General features: G+C 40.0%; 1 protein-coding gene across 2 annotated transcripts in view; it reads right to left on the reverse strand.

Moving 5' to 3' along the window:
- The window catches only part of PATJ (PATJ crumbs cell polarity complex component), a 422,851-nt gene that overhangs the window by 42,621 nt on the left and 365,890 nt on the right, over positions 1–14,340 (reverse strand). For both annotated transcript variants that reach the window (XM_023187375.3, XM_023187368.3), the window contains exons 34-37: positions 12,754–12,837; positions 6,659–6,852; positions 4,176–4,323; positions 3,637–3,723 (exon numbers count right to left, since the gene is read on the reverse strand). In XM_023187375.3, the coding sequence (XP_023043143.2) occupies positions 3,637–3,723; positions 4,176–4,323; positions 6,659–6,852; positions 12,754–12,837 (513 nt within the window). The remainder of the gene's footprint in view (positions 1–3,636; positions 3,724–4,175; positions 4,324–6,658; positions 6,853–12,753; positions 12,838–14,340) is intronic.

The following is a 14,340-nucleotide window of genomic DNA, read 5'->3' on the forward strand; positions in this document are numbered from 1 at the left end:
TGGGGTTACAGTCAACCTTATTACCCAAAATGTATTTGGGTATTCCCTTATTACCCAAAATGTATTATGTATTTTGCTAAAACAAGTATAATAAGACCTTGACTAGCAGAAACCTGCCAAAATAGAACTCTCAATTGTGGGGAAAAAAGCAGCAAATCTCAAGGGTTTTTAAAAAGGCTTGTTTTAGGGATATATAACATTTTCTTCTCAAATATTTTCCTAGAATCCGTAATAATTTAGTCCAATCTGCTAGACCTCCATTACTTGTCCCTTTATTCATTTAAATGAATATGTGAGGTTAATACTATGTAGTCTTTTAAGGCTAGTGGCTATTCAACAAAAATTGTATACACAGTGAAGGACCTTCTCTATGTAGACAACAGTATTGCAAATAATGAATAATTTTTTCTAATGAATTATTCTGCATCAAAACTTTAAGCTAAGCCTAAGATCACTGTTATCAGTTCAAAAAATGTAATTTGGTACATTTTCTTAACTCTCTGATGAAAGTTTTGTTTAATATTTTAATTCCTAAAATATGAAAACCCTCAAATATATAGAAAAGTTGAATTATACAATAGATATCCATATAAATAGCACCTAGATTTCACAATTAGTATTTTGCTATGTTTCCTTTATCACAGTTATTTATCTATTCATCACTCATCTATTTCTTTTTTTAAATTCATTTCAAAGTAAGTTGCAGATCTCAATATACTTCACAGTGGCTATATACATTTAAAAGAGTGTTTTTATATTTTTCCTTAAAGGATATGATTTAAATAAATGGTACTATAATAGATAACTACTCAGAACTGAGGAAGTGCAGCATATTATAACTTTTGCCTTTAAAAAATTTCAGAAAGATGTGTTTGCCAAGACTTTTATTGTATTGTATTATAATTTTTGAGGAGTCTCCCTCTGTCATCCAGGCTGGAGTGCAGTGGTGCAGTTTCAGCTCACTGCAACCTCCACCTCCCGGATTTAAGTGATTCTCCTGCCTCAGCCTCCTGAGTAGTTGGGATTACAGGAGCCCACCACCATGCTTGGCTAATTTTTATATCTTTAGTACAGACAGGGTTTCACCAGGCTCTTTGGCCGGGCTGGTCTTGAACTCTGGCCCTCAAGTGATCTGCCCACCTCGACCTCCCAAAGTGCTGGGATTACAGGTGTGAGCCACCACGCCCGGCCCCAAGACGTTTATAAAAGTACACTTTGCCTGGCTGTGTTGCCTTAGTTAGCTGAGGAAAAGATCTCGCAAGAATTTCTTGCTCTGCAGGGTAAGGAAATTTCTTCCTAGTTTGTGGGGAAAGTTCCTTTAAAAAAAGACGCTTGGTGGCCCCAAAGCTAGAGGTTATTTCTCTGTTAATGAACTCACTTTCTATGAATTAAGTCAACAGCTTATTCTCCTTAGCGCTCAAAAGAAGGCATTTATCTCCCTATTCTGTGGAAATCTGTGTTCCTACAAGATCCTGATTTTTTAAACAGGTCTGGATGTAAAAATGTTTGGCAGTGGAATCTTGTTGTTGCCCACCAGGGTCAGTCTTCAACTCATCATGATGGGAAGACATTTCCTTTTCACAGTCGGCTACCAGCCTTCTTCTAATTAGCCAAATAGGGCAAACTCTTCTATCTCACCCATAATTTTAACCAAGGTGATGATATGTTTACTGTTTTTAAAAATTGAATTAAACTCCTACCCTCTGAAATTAAAATTCTGTGCAAGAAAGTAGGGCAAAGCATTTGATACTTTGTCCCAGGTTTCTAAAATATGACAGCTCACATTCATATACCAGGTAAGCAGGTAAGTGATGGCGATAGGTTTTTTTTTTTTTTTTTTTTTTGATATTTAATGATGCAGCTTCTAAATTTGGTAGTTCTGTCTTTAAGTGTGAATTTAAAAATTACGAAGATGCACCTGGGCGCAATGGTTCATGCCTGTAATCCCAATACTTTGGGAGGCTGAGGTGGGTGGATCACCTGAGATCAGCAGTTCGAGACCAGCCTGACCATGATGTTTCGAAACCCTGTCTCTACTAAACATACAAAAATTAGCTGGATGTGGTGGCAGGCACCTGTAGTCCCACTACTTGAGAGGCTGAGGCAGGAGACTCACTTGAACCCAGGAGGCAGAGATTACAGTAAGCCAAGATTGCACTGCGCTCCAACCTGGGCAACAGAGCGAGACTTCGTCTCAAAAATAAATAAATAAATAATTATGAAGATGCTCACATACACTCCTCAAGAGGGACAGAAATCCAGTTCTATCCACTACCTTACCTACTGATCAGTCCAAACTTTTCTTAAGTCACACAAACTCCTGTTACCTCTTTGTGCCTTTGTGTATGCTATTTTCCCTGTCTGAGATGCCTTTTCCTTCTTTTTGCCAAACTCCATCTGGAGTGAGATTCAGTGGAAGCTCCTCTGGATAGCTTCATTCTCATTCTTCTGTATATAATAAGGCTTTAATGAAATCATTCAACAAAGATGAGTCTTCCATTAAGAAAGAATCCTGGCTAGACAACTGTTTTGTTTGTTGATAGAAGTCTGGTCAATATCATCACTAACTACTAACTCATGGAATCCTACAGAAGCACTATGTCTTAGATATTTGCTGCCCATTATGTAAGCCAGAAATGAAAAAAAAAAAAAAAAAAAAAGGGTTTCAAACTTAATATGGTGTTTACTGGGTTTGACTGCTTTGAAGATTCCCTAAGATAAGCCAGCTAGTTTGTAAGCCTATCTGAACAATGGTATTTTCCTCATTCATTTTTTAACACCAGTGAGGAACAGGAGGTGGCTAATAGCTTTCCAGAAGTACCTGTGGGCGAACTGTAAGACCAGAGCATCTTCTGAACAAAGGCCTTGGAGAGGCTTCAGAAATAAGGCAACCAGGCAGGGGACCAAAAGTCATGCTTTTAACCTCAAAACTAAGGCGGCCTATCCATAACCCAGAGAGGAGACTAAGGGGTTGCATATCAGTTTCTATAGTCTCATTATGTACCACATGGGGCTAACCATACAGTCTACCATCTTGATTTTGTCAGCCATTACAATCAAAAAAATATAGTTAAATATACTTTGCTAAAAAAAAAAAAATGGCACTTACATCAGCCTTGCAAATAAATATAAGATGTTTGCTAACCCACAAAATATCACCCACTAAGGCCTCCCTCCCACAGGAAAAACCCCCACACTTGGTTCTCCTAGGAATATGCCATTAATTGCCCTCAGCATGTGTGAGTGGCTAGTCACAAGTTAACTTTATGGCAATACTTAATTGAATGAATAGAACAATGTTGTGCTAATGAGGGTCAAATTGCCACCAGATGTTGCCTTTTTTTAAAAAATAAACACAGCTGTGTACATGCGTGCATAGGCGATATAAAACTAACAGTGAGAGAGAAAAGTGGTTCTAAGAAAACATTTGCAAGCAATAGAGAGAAAAATCTAGGGATTAATGAATTTCCATCCCGCCTTTCATTTTTATTTCAAACACATGAAAATTCACTAAACTTGGTGCTGTGAATATGCTGTACATTAGATATTATTTCCAAACAATCATTTAGTAAATGGGGAGCTTTCTCCCAATGAGGGCAGAAGAGTGAGTCAGTCTGATGAGAAGCCATCGACAACCTGACTGTTCTGTGATGTCTTCCTTGCGGAGGTCCAGGAACCAGCTCGGAGTCTTCCAATCTCTAACTGCACAAGCCCCTGTGCACACTTGGAAAGGCAAGAAAAGAACAGAAATGAAAAGTAGTAGCATTTATATTCTGAAGTATCTTAACAGAGCCTCTCCCTGGAGCCATGAATTACAAAAGGGTAATGAAAGCAACAGGCATAGCCCTGGAGAGAGGAGGATGGATTCTGTGGCTCCTGGAGGGCCCATCTCATCAAACGCATTTAGAGAACAGTCACGGCTACTCAGAATGTTCACAAGTACGAAGAACTTGCTTATGAAATCCCAAAGCAGGTTCCCTTTCATTCTGTTTGTCAATATAACAGAACTTTCTTTTAAAGCTCTTCCTGCTCATTTAAAATAATCAGAGATTAAATTTCCAGTAAAAACTAGAGTTAGCATAAAATCTAACCCATTTTATAATCAAGCTAGACTGGAACAGCTCCCACCGGACTTCAGTTGTGCCAGCTGAGTAAAAAGCAGCCTAGCAACTCACCTTTAGGATGGTGGCCACTGTCTCCTGTGAGGCATTTCTCATGTCCTCCCCATTCACAGATAAGATCTGATCTCCCTGAATCAATCTCCCATCCAGGTCTGCGGCTCCGCCTTTCACGATGTCAGAAATAAACACTCCGCTTCCATTTCTGTTAATACCATACAGCAGTGTAGTATTGGCACAACCTAATATTTCCATGCATAATACGTGTGTGTGTGACACGATACACACACATATACTCCTTTCTTCTTCCAGTTTTATTTTCTTTTTGTTTCTTTCACACCTTGGCAATTCGTCTTTATCAGCACTTGGAAATTCCTCCTTTTTTAAATGGCTACATACTATTCTATGATGTTTCACAATTTCACTTACCAGTAGCTTACTGATGGACATACAGGTTATTTTCATTCTTTAACTATTGCAAACAACAAGCAATGAGTATCTGTAAGTATATCTTTAAGATAAAGTCCCAGTGATGGAATTGTTAGTCAAAGAAAACTGTGACTTTTGAGAACTATACATCCTTTACAATGCAAGTTTTTGTGCTAAGGAATGTAAATGCTTCTTACAAACTCAACCTGAAATACTGATGTTCACTAAAAGCAAAAAACATTACTCTAAATGAAACTGCACCAGGTATACATATGCATCAAAACAAGAAAGCAAACTTCAACACTGGCTCTGTCAGTTGCTCTGCATCCAGATGTGCACTGATTTTTGTTTAGAAATGTAAGAGACTCAGCTTTTTTTGTTCGGTAATGCATTTTCAGAGTGATGGTTTTATGGTGCTGAAGTTAAAAAAAAAAAAAAGATTATGACAGCACAATACTTGGCCCAAAATCAGTATTCAAAAATTGTAGCTAATATTTTTATTTTAATAACAGCTTGGACTGTTGAACAAAAGCACTAGGCTAGTCACCAGAGGTCTGTGAGGGCATATAACATAACATGCATAAAACCAACTTAATTTCTTCCTTAACAAGATGGTTGATACACTTTAAGGCCATATTAGGATATTACCTGGAAATCCTATAGTCCTGTTGGGATAAACATATACTAGATACCTAAAAGCCAGTAAACCATGGAAGCCAGGCTTTGTTTCAAGCTATTACTTACCTTTCCAATTCACTGCAAGAGAAACTTGGTAATATCATCCTGGAACAAACTACTGTTAAGCAGTATAGACTTCATTTTTCTTTATTTAAAAAATTCTTTTAGAGACAAGTCTTGCTATGTTGCCAGACTGATCTTGAACTCCTCACCTCAAGTGATCCCCTCACCTCAGCCTCCCAAAGTGTTGGGATTACAGACGTGAGCCACTATGCCTGGCCTAGGCAACATGTATTTCTTTTTATTTATTTATTATTTATTTATTTGTTTATTTTTGAGATGGAGTTTAGCTCTTGTTGCCCAGGCTGGAATGCAATGGCATGATCTCAGCTCACTGAAAACTCTGCCTCCTGGGTTCAAGCAATTCTCCCGCCTCAGCCTCCTGAGTAGCTAGGATTACAGGCACCTTCCACCACGCCTGGCTAATTTTTTTGGATTTTTTAGTAGAGATGGGGTTTCACCATATTGGTCAGGCTGGTCTTGAACTCCTGACCTCAGGTGATCCAACCGCCTCGGCCTCCCAAAGTGCTGGGACTACAGGCGTGAGCCACTGCATCCGGCAGCAACATATATTTCAAAAGAGTAGCCTGGCTACTAGGATCTGCCTACCTACATTTTTGGTGCAAACTATTACTTTGGGGACATCTTTCTTTCTTTTTTCCTTTTGTTTTCTTTTCTTCCTTTCTTTCTTTCTTTTTCTTTTTTTTTAAATTTACAGATGGGGTCTTGTTATGTTTCCTAAGAGGCTCAAGTGCAGTAGCTATTCACAGCCATGATCATGGCACACTATGGCCTCAAACTCCTGGCCTAAAGTGATCTTCCCACATAGCTGGGACAACAGGTACATGCCACTGTGCCTGGCAGGACATTTTTCCTAATAGAAAACTACTATCATGAAGAATTATGTTTATCTCTTAACTATGTCTACTCAACTAGTTTCAACATAGCATGAAATTAACAGTATGACACAAAGCAATGTTCCATGTTAATTTCCATGCCGAAGCAATGTTCTTGACCCAACATTGGATAACTCTCATTCTTGATACCAGGTATTTCTTGGGTATGGCTGCTTTAATTAACCTCTGCAAAACGCAGATCTTAGTCATTCCGAGTGAAAGAACCTTGCTAGCTGTTCTTACTCTGTACAGAAATATGACAGTCTGGGTTGATTGGGCTTGGAATTCTATATTGATATGACAATTTTTTTGGTAAGACCTTGCTCAGAAATATGACCCATGTTGTCAAATGTTCATAAATATCTCAGTTTTAGAAATCCCATCACTACTGTACATTAGGCTTTCTCTTTCAGTGTTCACAGGCATCAGAGCTCTGGATGAAAAAGGCAGATCCCGACTCGCACAGCATGTCTTTACCGTTTCCCAACAATGCTCAGGCCCAGGCCCCGGCCAGCTTTCTTCTGCAGATCCACAGGGAACATCTCCAAGTTCTCCTCATCCCGGTAGTGTGCCTCATCTCTATACACCACCAGCCGCACCTTCTGGGGGGTCTGCCTCAGGGCTGTGATGGCTTCTTCGTGGCTGGAGTTCCTCAGGTCAACCCCATTAACCTGGAACAACGGGCATCCTGAGCTGGGCTGCTGACAGCAGAGGCCTCTGCCTGCTCTGTCTACTGAATCTCCTTGATCTAACCAGTAAAGAATCTCTAGAAATTTCCAGCCAATCTCAAAGCAAACAGGTAGTGACCATGAGCAGTACAAGCTGCTTTGAATATAAAGGAGGTGGCCCTTAAAATATCCTACCCAACATGTGCACAGAGGGTGGAAACACAATAATGCAGTTTTACATAGCTATAAACTTTACTGTGAAACCAGTGAAAGAGACAGGAGAGTGTGCACGCAGGGAATTAACTAGCTCATTTAATTGAGATCAAAGGGAAATAAATATTAGTGTTTAGTCAGCATTTTTAGATTCAGTTTGCTGACTGGATTTGACATCTTCACTCTCATTTATTTACTTATTTTTTTAGATAGGGTCTTGCTCTGTTGCCCAGGTTGGAGTGCAGTGGTATGAACACCACCTTACTGCAGCCCTGACTTCCCAGACTCAAGCAGTCCTTCAACCTCAGCCTCCTGAGTATCTGGGACTGCATGTGTGTGCCACCATGTCTAGATAATTTTTTAAATTCTGGAGAGATGAGGTCTTGCCATATTGCCCAGGCTGGCCTCAAACTCCTGGACTCAGGTGATCCTCCTGCCTCGGCCTTTCAAAGTGCTGGGATTACAGGCATGAGCCACTATGCCTGGCTGACATCTTCACTCGTATTTGCTCACATCACAACGACTTCATAACAGGCCCAGAAGGAGATGAGGGAACAGTATTTCCAACAGCATCCAAGAAGTCTTCTCCAGCATCCTTGAAGTCTTCTCATTGGAATCTAGTTCTCAGTGAGCACAGACAGAACCATGCATTAGAAAGCAGTGTACTGGCTGGGCACAGTGGCTCACGCCTGTAATCCTAGCACTTTGGGAGGCCAAGGCAGGTGGATCACGAGGTCAGGAGATGGAGACCATCCTGGCTCACACGGTGAAACCCCATCTCTACTAAAAATACCAAAAAATTAGCCGGGCGTGGTGGCGGGCGCCTGTAATCTCAGCTACTCAGGAGGCTGAGGCAGGAGAATGGTGTGAACCCAGGAGGCAGAACTTGCAGTGAGCCAAGATATCATGCCACTGCACTCCAGCCTGGGTGACAGAGCAAGACTCTGTCTCAAAAAAAAAAAAAAAAAAGAAGAAAAGAAAAAAAAAAGAAAGCAGTGTATCGAAAAGAGCACTGAGTAAAGCCAAGTCATGTAACCTCTCTGAGCCTCTGTTTCCTTTTCTGTTAAATAGACATTATAGCCAAATTATTTATTCTTTAACTTAAATACTTCTACAGTGCTTGTGTGCTACTCCTTTATGAATATTTACTCATTTAATCCTTATACTAACTCTCTGAGATAGATATTGTTATTATCACCATTCATAGAGGAGGAAACTGAGGCACATAGAGGTTTAAGGACTTGACCCAGGTTACACAGCTAGCAGGGGGAGGAGCCAAGATTTAAACCCAGACAGTCCTTCCACCCTCAGTTCCTATTCCATGCTGCCTCATCATTAACTCTTAGAATGGGTTACCGGAGATCCCCTGTCACAAAGAAAGTCAAATACTGACATTGGTTAGTAAATTTGATATGAGGGAGAAATTGAGGAGCAGAGTAACCTTGGACTCAAAAGAAAGAAGTCAGGGGTGGTGATTCCCTCAAGGTTTCAGCTAGGAGAAGAGTTAAACGAGGGGAAGGATTAGTCCAGCCCACCAGGCGGATGGTAGAGTGCTTGTGTTCCCCCGAGATGTCAGTTCCATTCCTTATTCTGGTCCAGGCCTGTGTGCTACTGGAAGGTCAAGCCAGCCTCTGAACCTTTGTTCCTTTATCTGTACAATGAAGCAATGGTTTAAGTCTTTTTCTTTTATTCTTTTGAGATGGAGTGTCACTCTGTCACCCAGGCCGGAGTACAGTGGCACAATCCCGGCTCACTGCAGCCTCCGCCTTCCAGGTTCAAGTGATTCTCTTGCCTCAGTCTCCCGAGTAGCTGGGATTACAGGTGTCCGCCACCACGCCTGGCTAATTTTTATATTTTTAGTAGAGACAGGGTTTCACCATATTGGCCAGGCTGGTCTTGAACTGTTGACCTCAGGTGATCTGCCAGCCTCGGCCTCCCAAAGTGCTGGGATTACAGGTGTGAGCCACCGCGCCCAGCCCCTAAGGCTTTTTTAATTCTGACATTCTAAAGACTAAGGACCAGTGGCATAAAGAATGGTTACGGGGAAAGGAGAAAGGAAGAATGAACCCTTCTTGGAGAAGGTGACTTTTGAATTGCCATTTGAAGCTGATTCTGTGAGCCAAGAAAATGTTTAAATGCCTAATTTTCAAGCTGCTGTTTATTTTCTTGTATATCTTGGTGGCTTGTGTGTTCACATAGATGAGTTACATCCAGAATAACAGTGGTAAAGAACATGGGTTTTGGGCCAGGCACGGTGGCTCACGCCTGTAATCCCAGCACTTTGGGAGAGTGAGGTAAGTGGATCACGAGGTCAGGAGTTCAAGACCAGCCTGGCCAACATAGTGAAACCCCATCTCTACTAAAAATACAAAAAATTAGCCAGGCGTGGTGACAGGCACCTGTAATTCCAGCTACTTGGGAGGCTGAGGCAGGAGAATTGTTTGAACCTGGGAGGCAGAGGTTGCAGTGAGCATAGATTGTGCCATTACACTCCAGCCTGGGCAACGGAGCAAAATTCTGTCTCAAGAAAAAAAAAAGAACATGGGTTTTGGATATGGATGCACTTCGGTTTGAGTGCTGATTCCAATTTCTTGGCTATATGAAACCGTGTGTAAATTACTTAAACTAAACTTTTGCCGTGTCATCTATGAATTGGAGATAATAATATTTACTTAGTGTTGTGAAGATTAATTGAAATAAACCCTGTAAATCATTTGGCACAGGGCTTGGCACACAGTTTTGTCCATTGTAAGTTAGAAGTTGGTATTTTACAAGGAATTGAAGTAACTTCAGTGAAGGCTGTTTTTCCTCTCAGCATGATCATTCACTGTTACTTTAGGCCAATGAACACATTTTCACTGTTTGTGAATGAAACACAAAGAGGAAAAGTGTATATCCAGGAAATGTGGTCTGAGTTGATTATTTTCCTGTATTCCAATAGATGGCACACAAGACCACTTCTGTCACTCAATAAAAAAAGAACTAGTTACCTCCCCGGATTGAAGGTGAACTTTCTAAGCCTCTAAATACTGTTTGAAAGGCCCTAACAAATATACTTTTAATTAAAAGCATTGTCATTAAGCTCTAATATTACAAAGCAATTTCTATTAAATTCCAGCAAGACGGTATCTGCTCGGATGGAAGTGATCTAAGTTCCTGGTTTCCATTTGCTACTCTGCAAATCAGGAGATACCACTAAATGTGCAGATAATCATGACAGAAATATCACGGCGTGGCTAGAACATCGTGGGGAGATGTATTATGTAAGTGCTTTACAGAAGCACAGTAGGCATTATTTAGAACATTGGCTGTAGAGGAGGAGGCGTGGAAATAGCAGGGCTTCCTATTTGAGAAGAAAGGCTCCAGGAAGACCCAGTTGTCAATGGGAGAATGCCATATCCCTTGGGTAGAATGGCCATGTGGGGAAGTGGGTGAACCCAGTTCTTGAGAAGGAAAGAATAACAAAGCTAGTGCAGCAGTCCCTCTGTACTTTATTGCATGGGGAAAAGCAGGCATTAACTCTCTACTCTCTTCTGCTCCCACTTGCAGAGCAGGGAGGGTATGAGAAGGAACTGGCCTAAAAGGAGAACCAGAAAGGAGACATAGTTGATGCTCATCCTATTAATAGAATCATAAATCTTGCCATGCCAAAACATTATTCGACTCTATCTTTGGAAGCAAAATCTGGCATGTCCTAACCTTACCATGAGGATAGTATTAAAACCATGAAAGGCCAATTTGCGGGAGGCGGAGGACTCTCACGAGTGGAAAGGGCATTGTTTGGAAAAGCGCTGATGTAGTGTTACCCTGTTCCATGGTCTCAAAATATCCCACGAAAACAGGCCTGTCTTCTCAAGGCCTCGTGTGGGTCACAGGCTGCTGCTGCCTCATCACGCATTTGTACTTATCAGCCACAACCAGAACCAGTCCAATGTGAAGTAGAAGCTGTTTAGAAAGGAAACATGTTCCCTGCCCAAATTGAGAGCTATATTTCTTAGCTAAACAAGTGTTAGACTCTCATGAACTAGACCTTGTTTGAGGAAAGAGAGGAGCCTGCGTGGGCCATCTTTAATGAGAAGTATAGGCCATCCATTCAGAATAGATAATATAATGCTCCCAGTTGCCAAGAAACTGTGAACTTGGTTTTTGAAAAATTCTCCCACTTAAAACAAATTTACTTTATTCATGTTAACCTTTACTGGGTGTTTGCTTGTACTTGAGTATACTTTATAGAAGAGAGCAGCTACAGAGGGTCTATCTAATACAAACATAAATAGTTTTAAAAAATCCTTATTGAAGTATAATTGATATAAAATAAACTGCCCAAATTTAAAGTGTACAATTTGATAGGTTTTGCCAGATGGGTATTTATACCTGTGAACCCATCACCACATTCAAGATAATGAACATGTTAGATTTAGTTTCAAGTGACCATTATAATTTGTGGACTTACAAATCATATAAATATCAAGGCATATGTGTATCAAGGCATATGTGCCATTTTAAATATTTAATCTATTCATCTTAAAAAGCCATTTATGATAATACCAACTGATTTAAAAATCTGGCGAGGGAAAAACAAAGAAACCCCAAACTCCTGACCACTAAAAGACCATGTTGTAGGCTAAGGCAGTCAAGCCAATTCCCAGAGAGGTCTTGCTTATTTTTCTAACCTCATACACTTGTACCTTAATGAATGTACTGGGAATATGTCTTAATCCAATGATGAAACACAGTAAAGGCCTGCAGAGAAATCCTGTAACTTGGGCTGAATTTAATTTGCAATCAGCCTGGCCTCTCCTTTAACCCCTTCTCGCCTATGTTTCCTGCCCTTAATTATATCTCTGGTTTCATCTTGGGAGGCAGAAATGAACCACCAAAGGGAAAAATAAAATTCTATGATGTCATTCGTAATGTGCTATATTAAAGTTGCAAAGCAAAAATGCACATGCTCACCATAAAATGCCAACTATTCAATTAAGTTCATCCAATGAAAAAAAAATGTTGCCTAGAGGTTTCACACCATCCAGAAAGCTCTTTAGTTCCACCTACCAGAACGCCTGGCATCGCCTTCTCATTCAGCCATTCCATAGTGCAGATACTGCCTGCTTTGGTACTTTTTAAAAGGCTTTAACAACTTTGCTGAATGAGAGTCAATTTGAAAAAGTTAAGCATTTCAATTTTTAGTAAGCATCATGGGGGAAAGATTTTACATTTTTTGTCAACTTGAAAACATTGCGGCAAAGCATGAACTTCCATTTGGCATAAAGATTTATCAAGATTAAGAAAATATGATTTAAGCTGCCATGAAATCTTTAAAATATCAGGTATATATGTGTATGCATATGTGTCTATATGTACGTGTTTTTAGGAGGAATTTAGTAGGGTATAATGGAGAGGCAAAAAATTTGCCATATTATATAGTCTCATTTGATATTAAAATAATAGACCCATAAGTTCTATTTTTCCTTTTAGTTAAAAAAAGTTTTCATAGACAAATGTAGATTGATAACCTGTCATGATTCTAAACCACTGTACAATGTACGTAGAAGAAAAAAAGAATATGATATGTATTTTATTAAATGGCAGAGGAATCAGTGAAGACATAGTTGAGTAGAAAGACAAATTTATGGATCGAGATCAGGAAAGGAACCACATTTACTGATATAAATAAAATTCAAAATCATGTACCTCTAATATCTGGTCACCAGCCCAAAGTCTTCCATCTCTGGCTGCTGCCCCTTCTTCATAGACTTCATGGATAACTATAGCATTCTATAAAAAACAAAATCTTATTCATTTTCAACAACCAGAAATGCTTCCTTAAGCAAACAACCAATAGGCCGCAACCCATAATTTTCTATTTGTTAATAATGTTATATTTTATCTGACATAAAGATAAATAATATACACAGTTATGATATATTCAGAGGTATAATTAAATTTTCCTAAGATTATTATTTCATTCCTTTAAAACTGGCTTTGCCTAATATTTCATGTTAAACTTCTTCCATGTGTTTTACTGTTAACCCTGTACATTGCTGCTGTGTATGAACTACAGGTGAACTATGTGTCATTCTTATTTACATTTTATAGTGTATTTTGAGACACGGTTTCAGGTATTTATTGGTATTCAAGGATTTGGCATAGATGTGTGGCCTGATGAAGGGGGTTTTGCCAGGCCTTATTACTTGGGCAATGAAAGAAAAGAACTTAGTGGAATGAATGGGTCCTGGAGGAGAAGAAAACAGGAGTAGAGGAAAGAGCATTCATGGACCTAAGTGTAAAACAGCCGTGGGTTCAAATCCTGACTCTGCCTTCTTGTAATCTTGGACAACGAATTCCTCTGAATTCAGCAATCAGAGCCATAAAATTAAGACAACCATATCTGCTGTAGGCAAGCTTTGGCTGGGAAAAGTGTTTCATAGTTAATGAATTAAAAAATAATTTGTATCTCTTTGGATTCATAACCTTAAAAATTATTTTATCATCATAAAAATGACATGTACCCATGTAGAGGATTCAAGCAATACTACTACAGGTTGTTGCAAAGCACAAAAATAGGCTGCTTCCCACCCAGATTCAGTCCCACCAATCACCGCTCATAATTTCCGAGGATCTCTCCAGACAATTCACATTTATGCACCCAAATATTTATATATTTTGATGAGAGACTATTCTAAAAATATAGGATTATCAAATTGAGTTTGTCCACACTCCTTTTCCCTCATCCCCTCCTGTTGAGCAAGTAGTCAAGCTTTGAAATTCTTCGCCTTGGGGATTTTTGTGGAGCTGAAAACTGAAGCAACCAGAAGTCATTGGCTCTTTCTGTTTTTAACAGAACCGAAGAGCACTGAATGGATTATGATAGGTGTCTTGGAGGGCTGCTGAGAGAGGCGCACAGCTTTTGAGTGGAGATTAGAAACAGAGGTCTATGGGTTCCACTGTGGGGATTTGAGTCCTGCAGTGCCCAGGGTCCTCCTATTCCTTGCCCCCAGTGCACACACACACAGGTTTTAAGACCCTGCTGGCAATGGTCAAGGGCTGACATCCTTGACACCTGTCAGAGCCTAGAGGCTGACACCTATAGGACCCCAGGCATGAAAGAAGTCAAGCAGCAGGACTTCTGGACTTGAGAGATCTTATAGGCTTGGCCAAGGATAGGCTTGATGAGCAGGCAGTGCTGATGGCAATGACCATAGGGGTGTCATCACTGTCTGCGTGTTTGGTTGGTACCCTTTGGAGTGAATGAGCCACCAAAATGGTTGAGGTTGAATT

This window comes from Piliocolobus tephrosceles, chromosome 1, assembly GCF_002776525.5.
Source record: "Piliocolobus tephrosceles isolate RC106 chromosome 1, ASM277652v3, whole genome shotgun sequence".
NCBI classification, from domain to species: Eukaryota; Metazoa; Chordata; class Mammalia; order Primates; family Cercopithecidae; genus Piliocolobus; species Piliocolobus tephrosceles.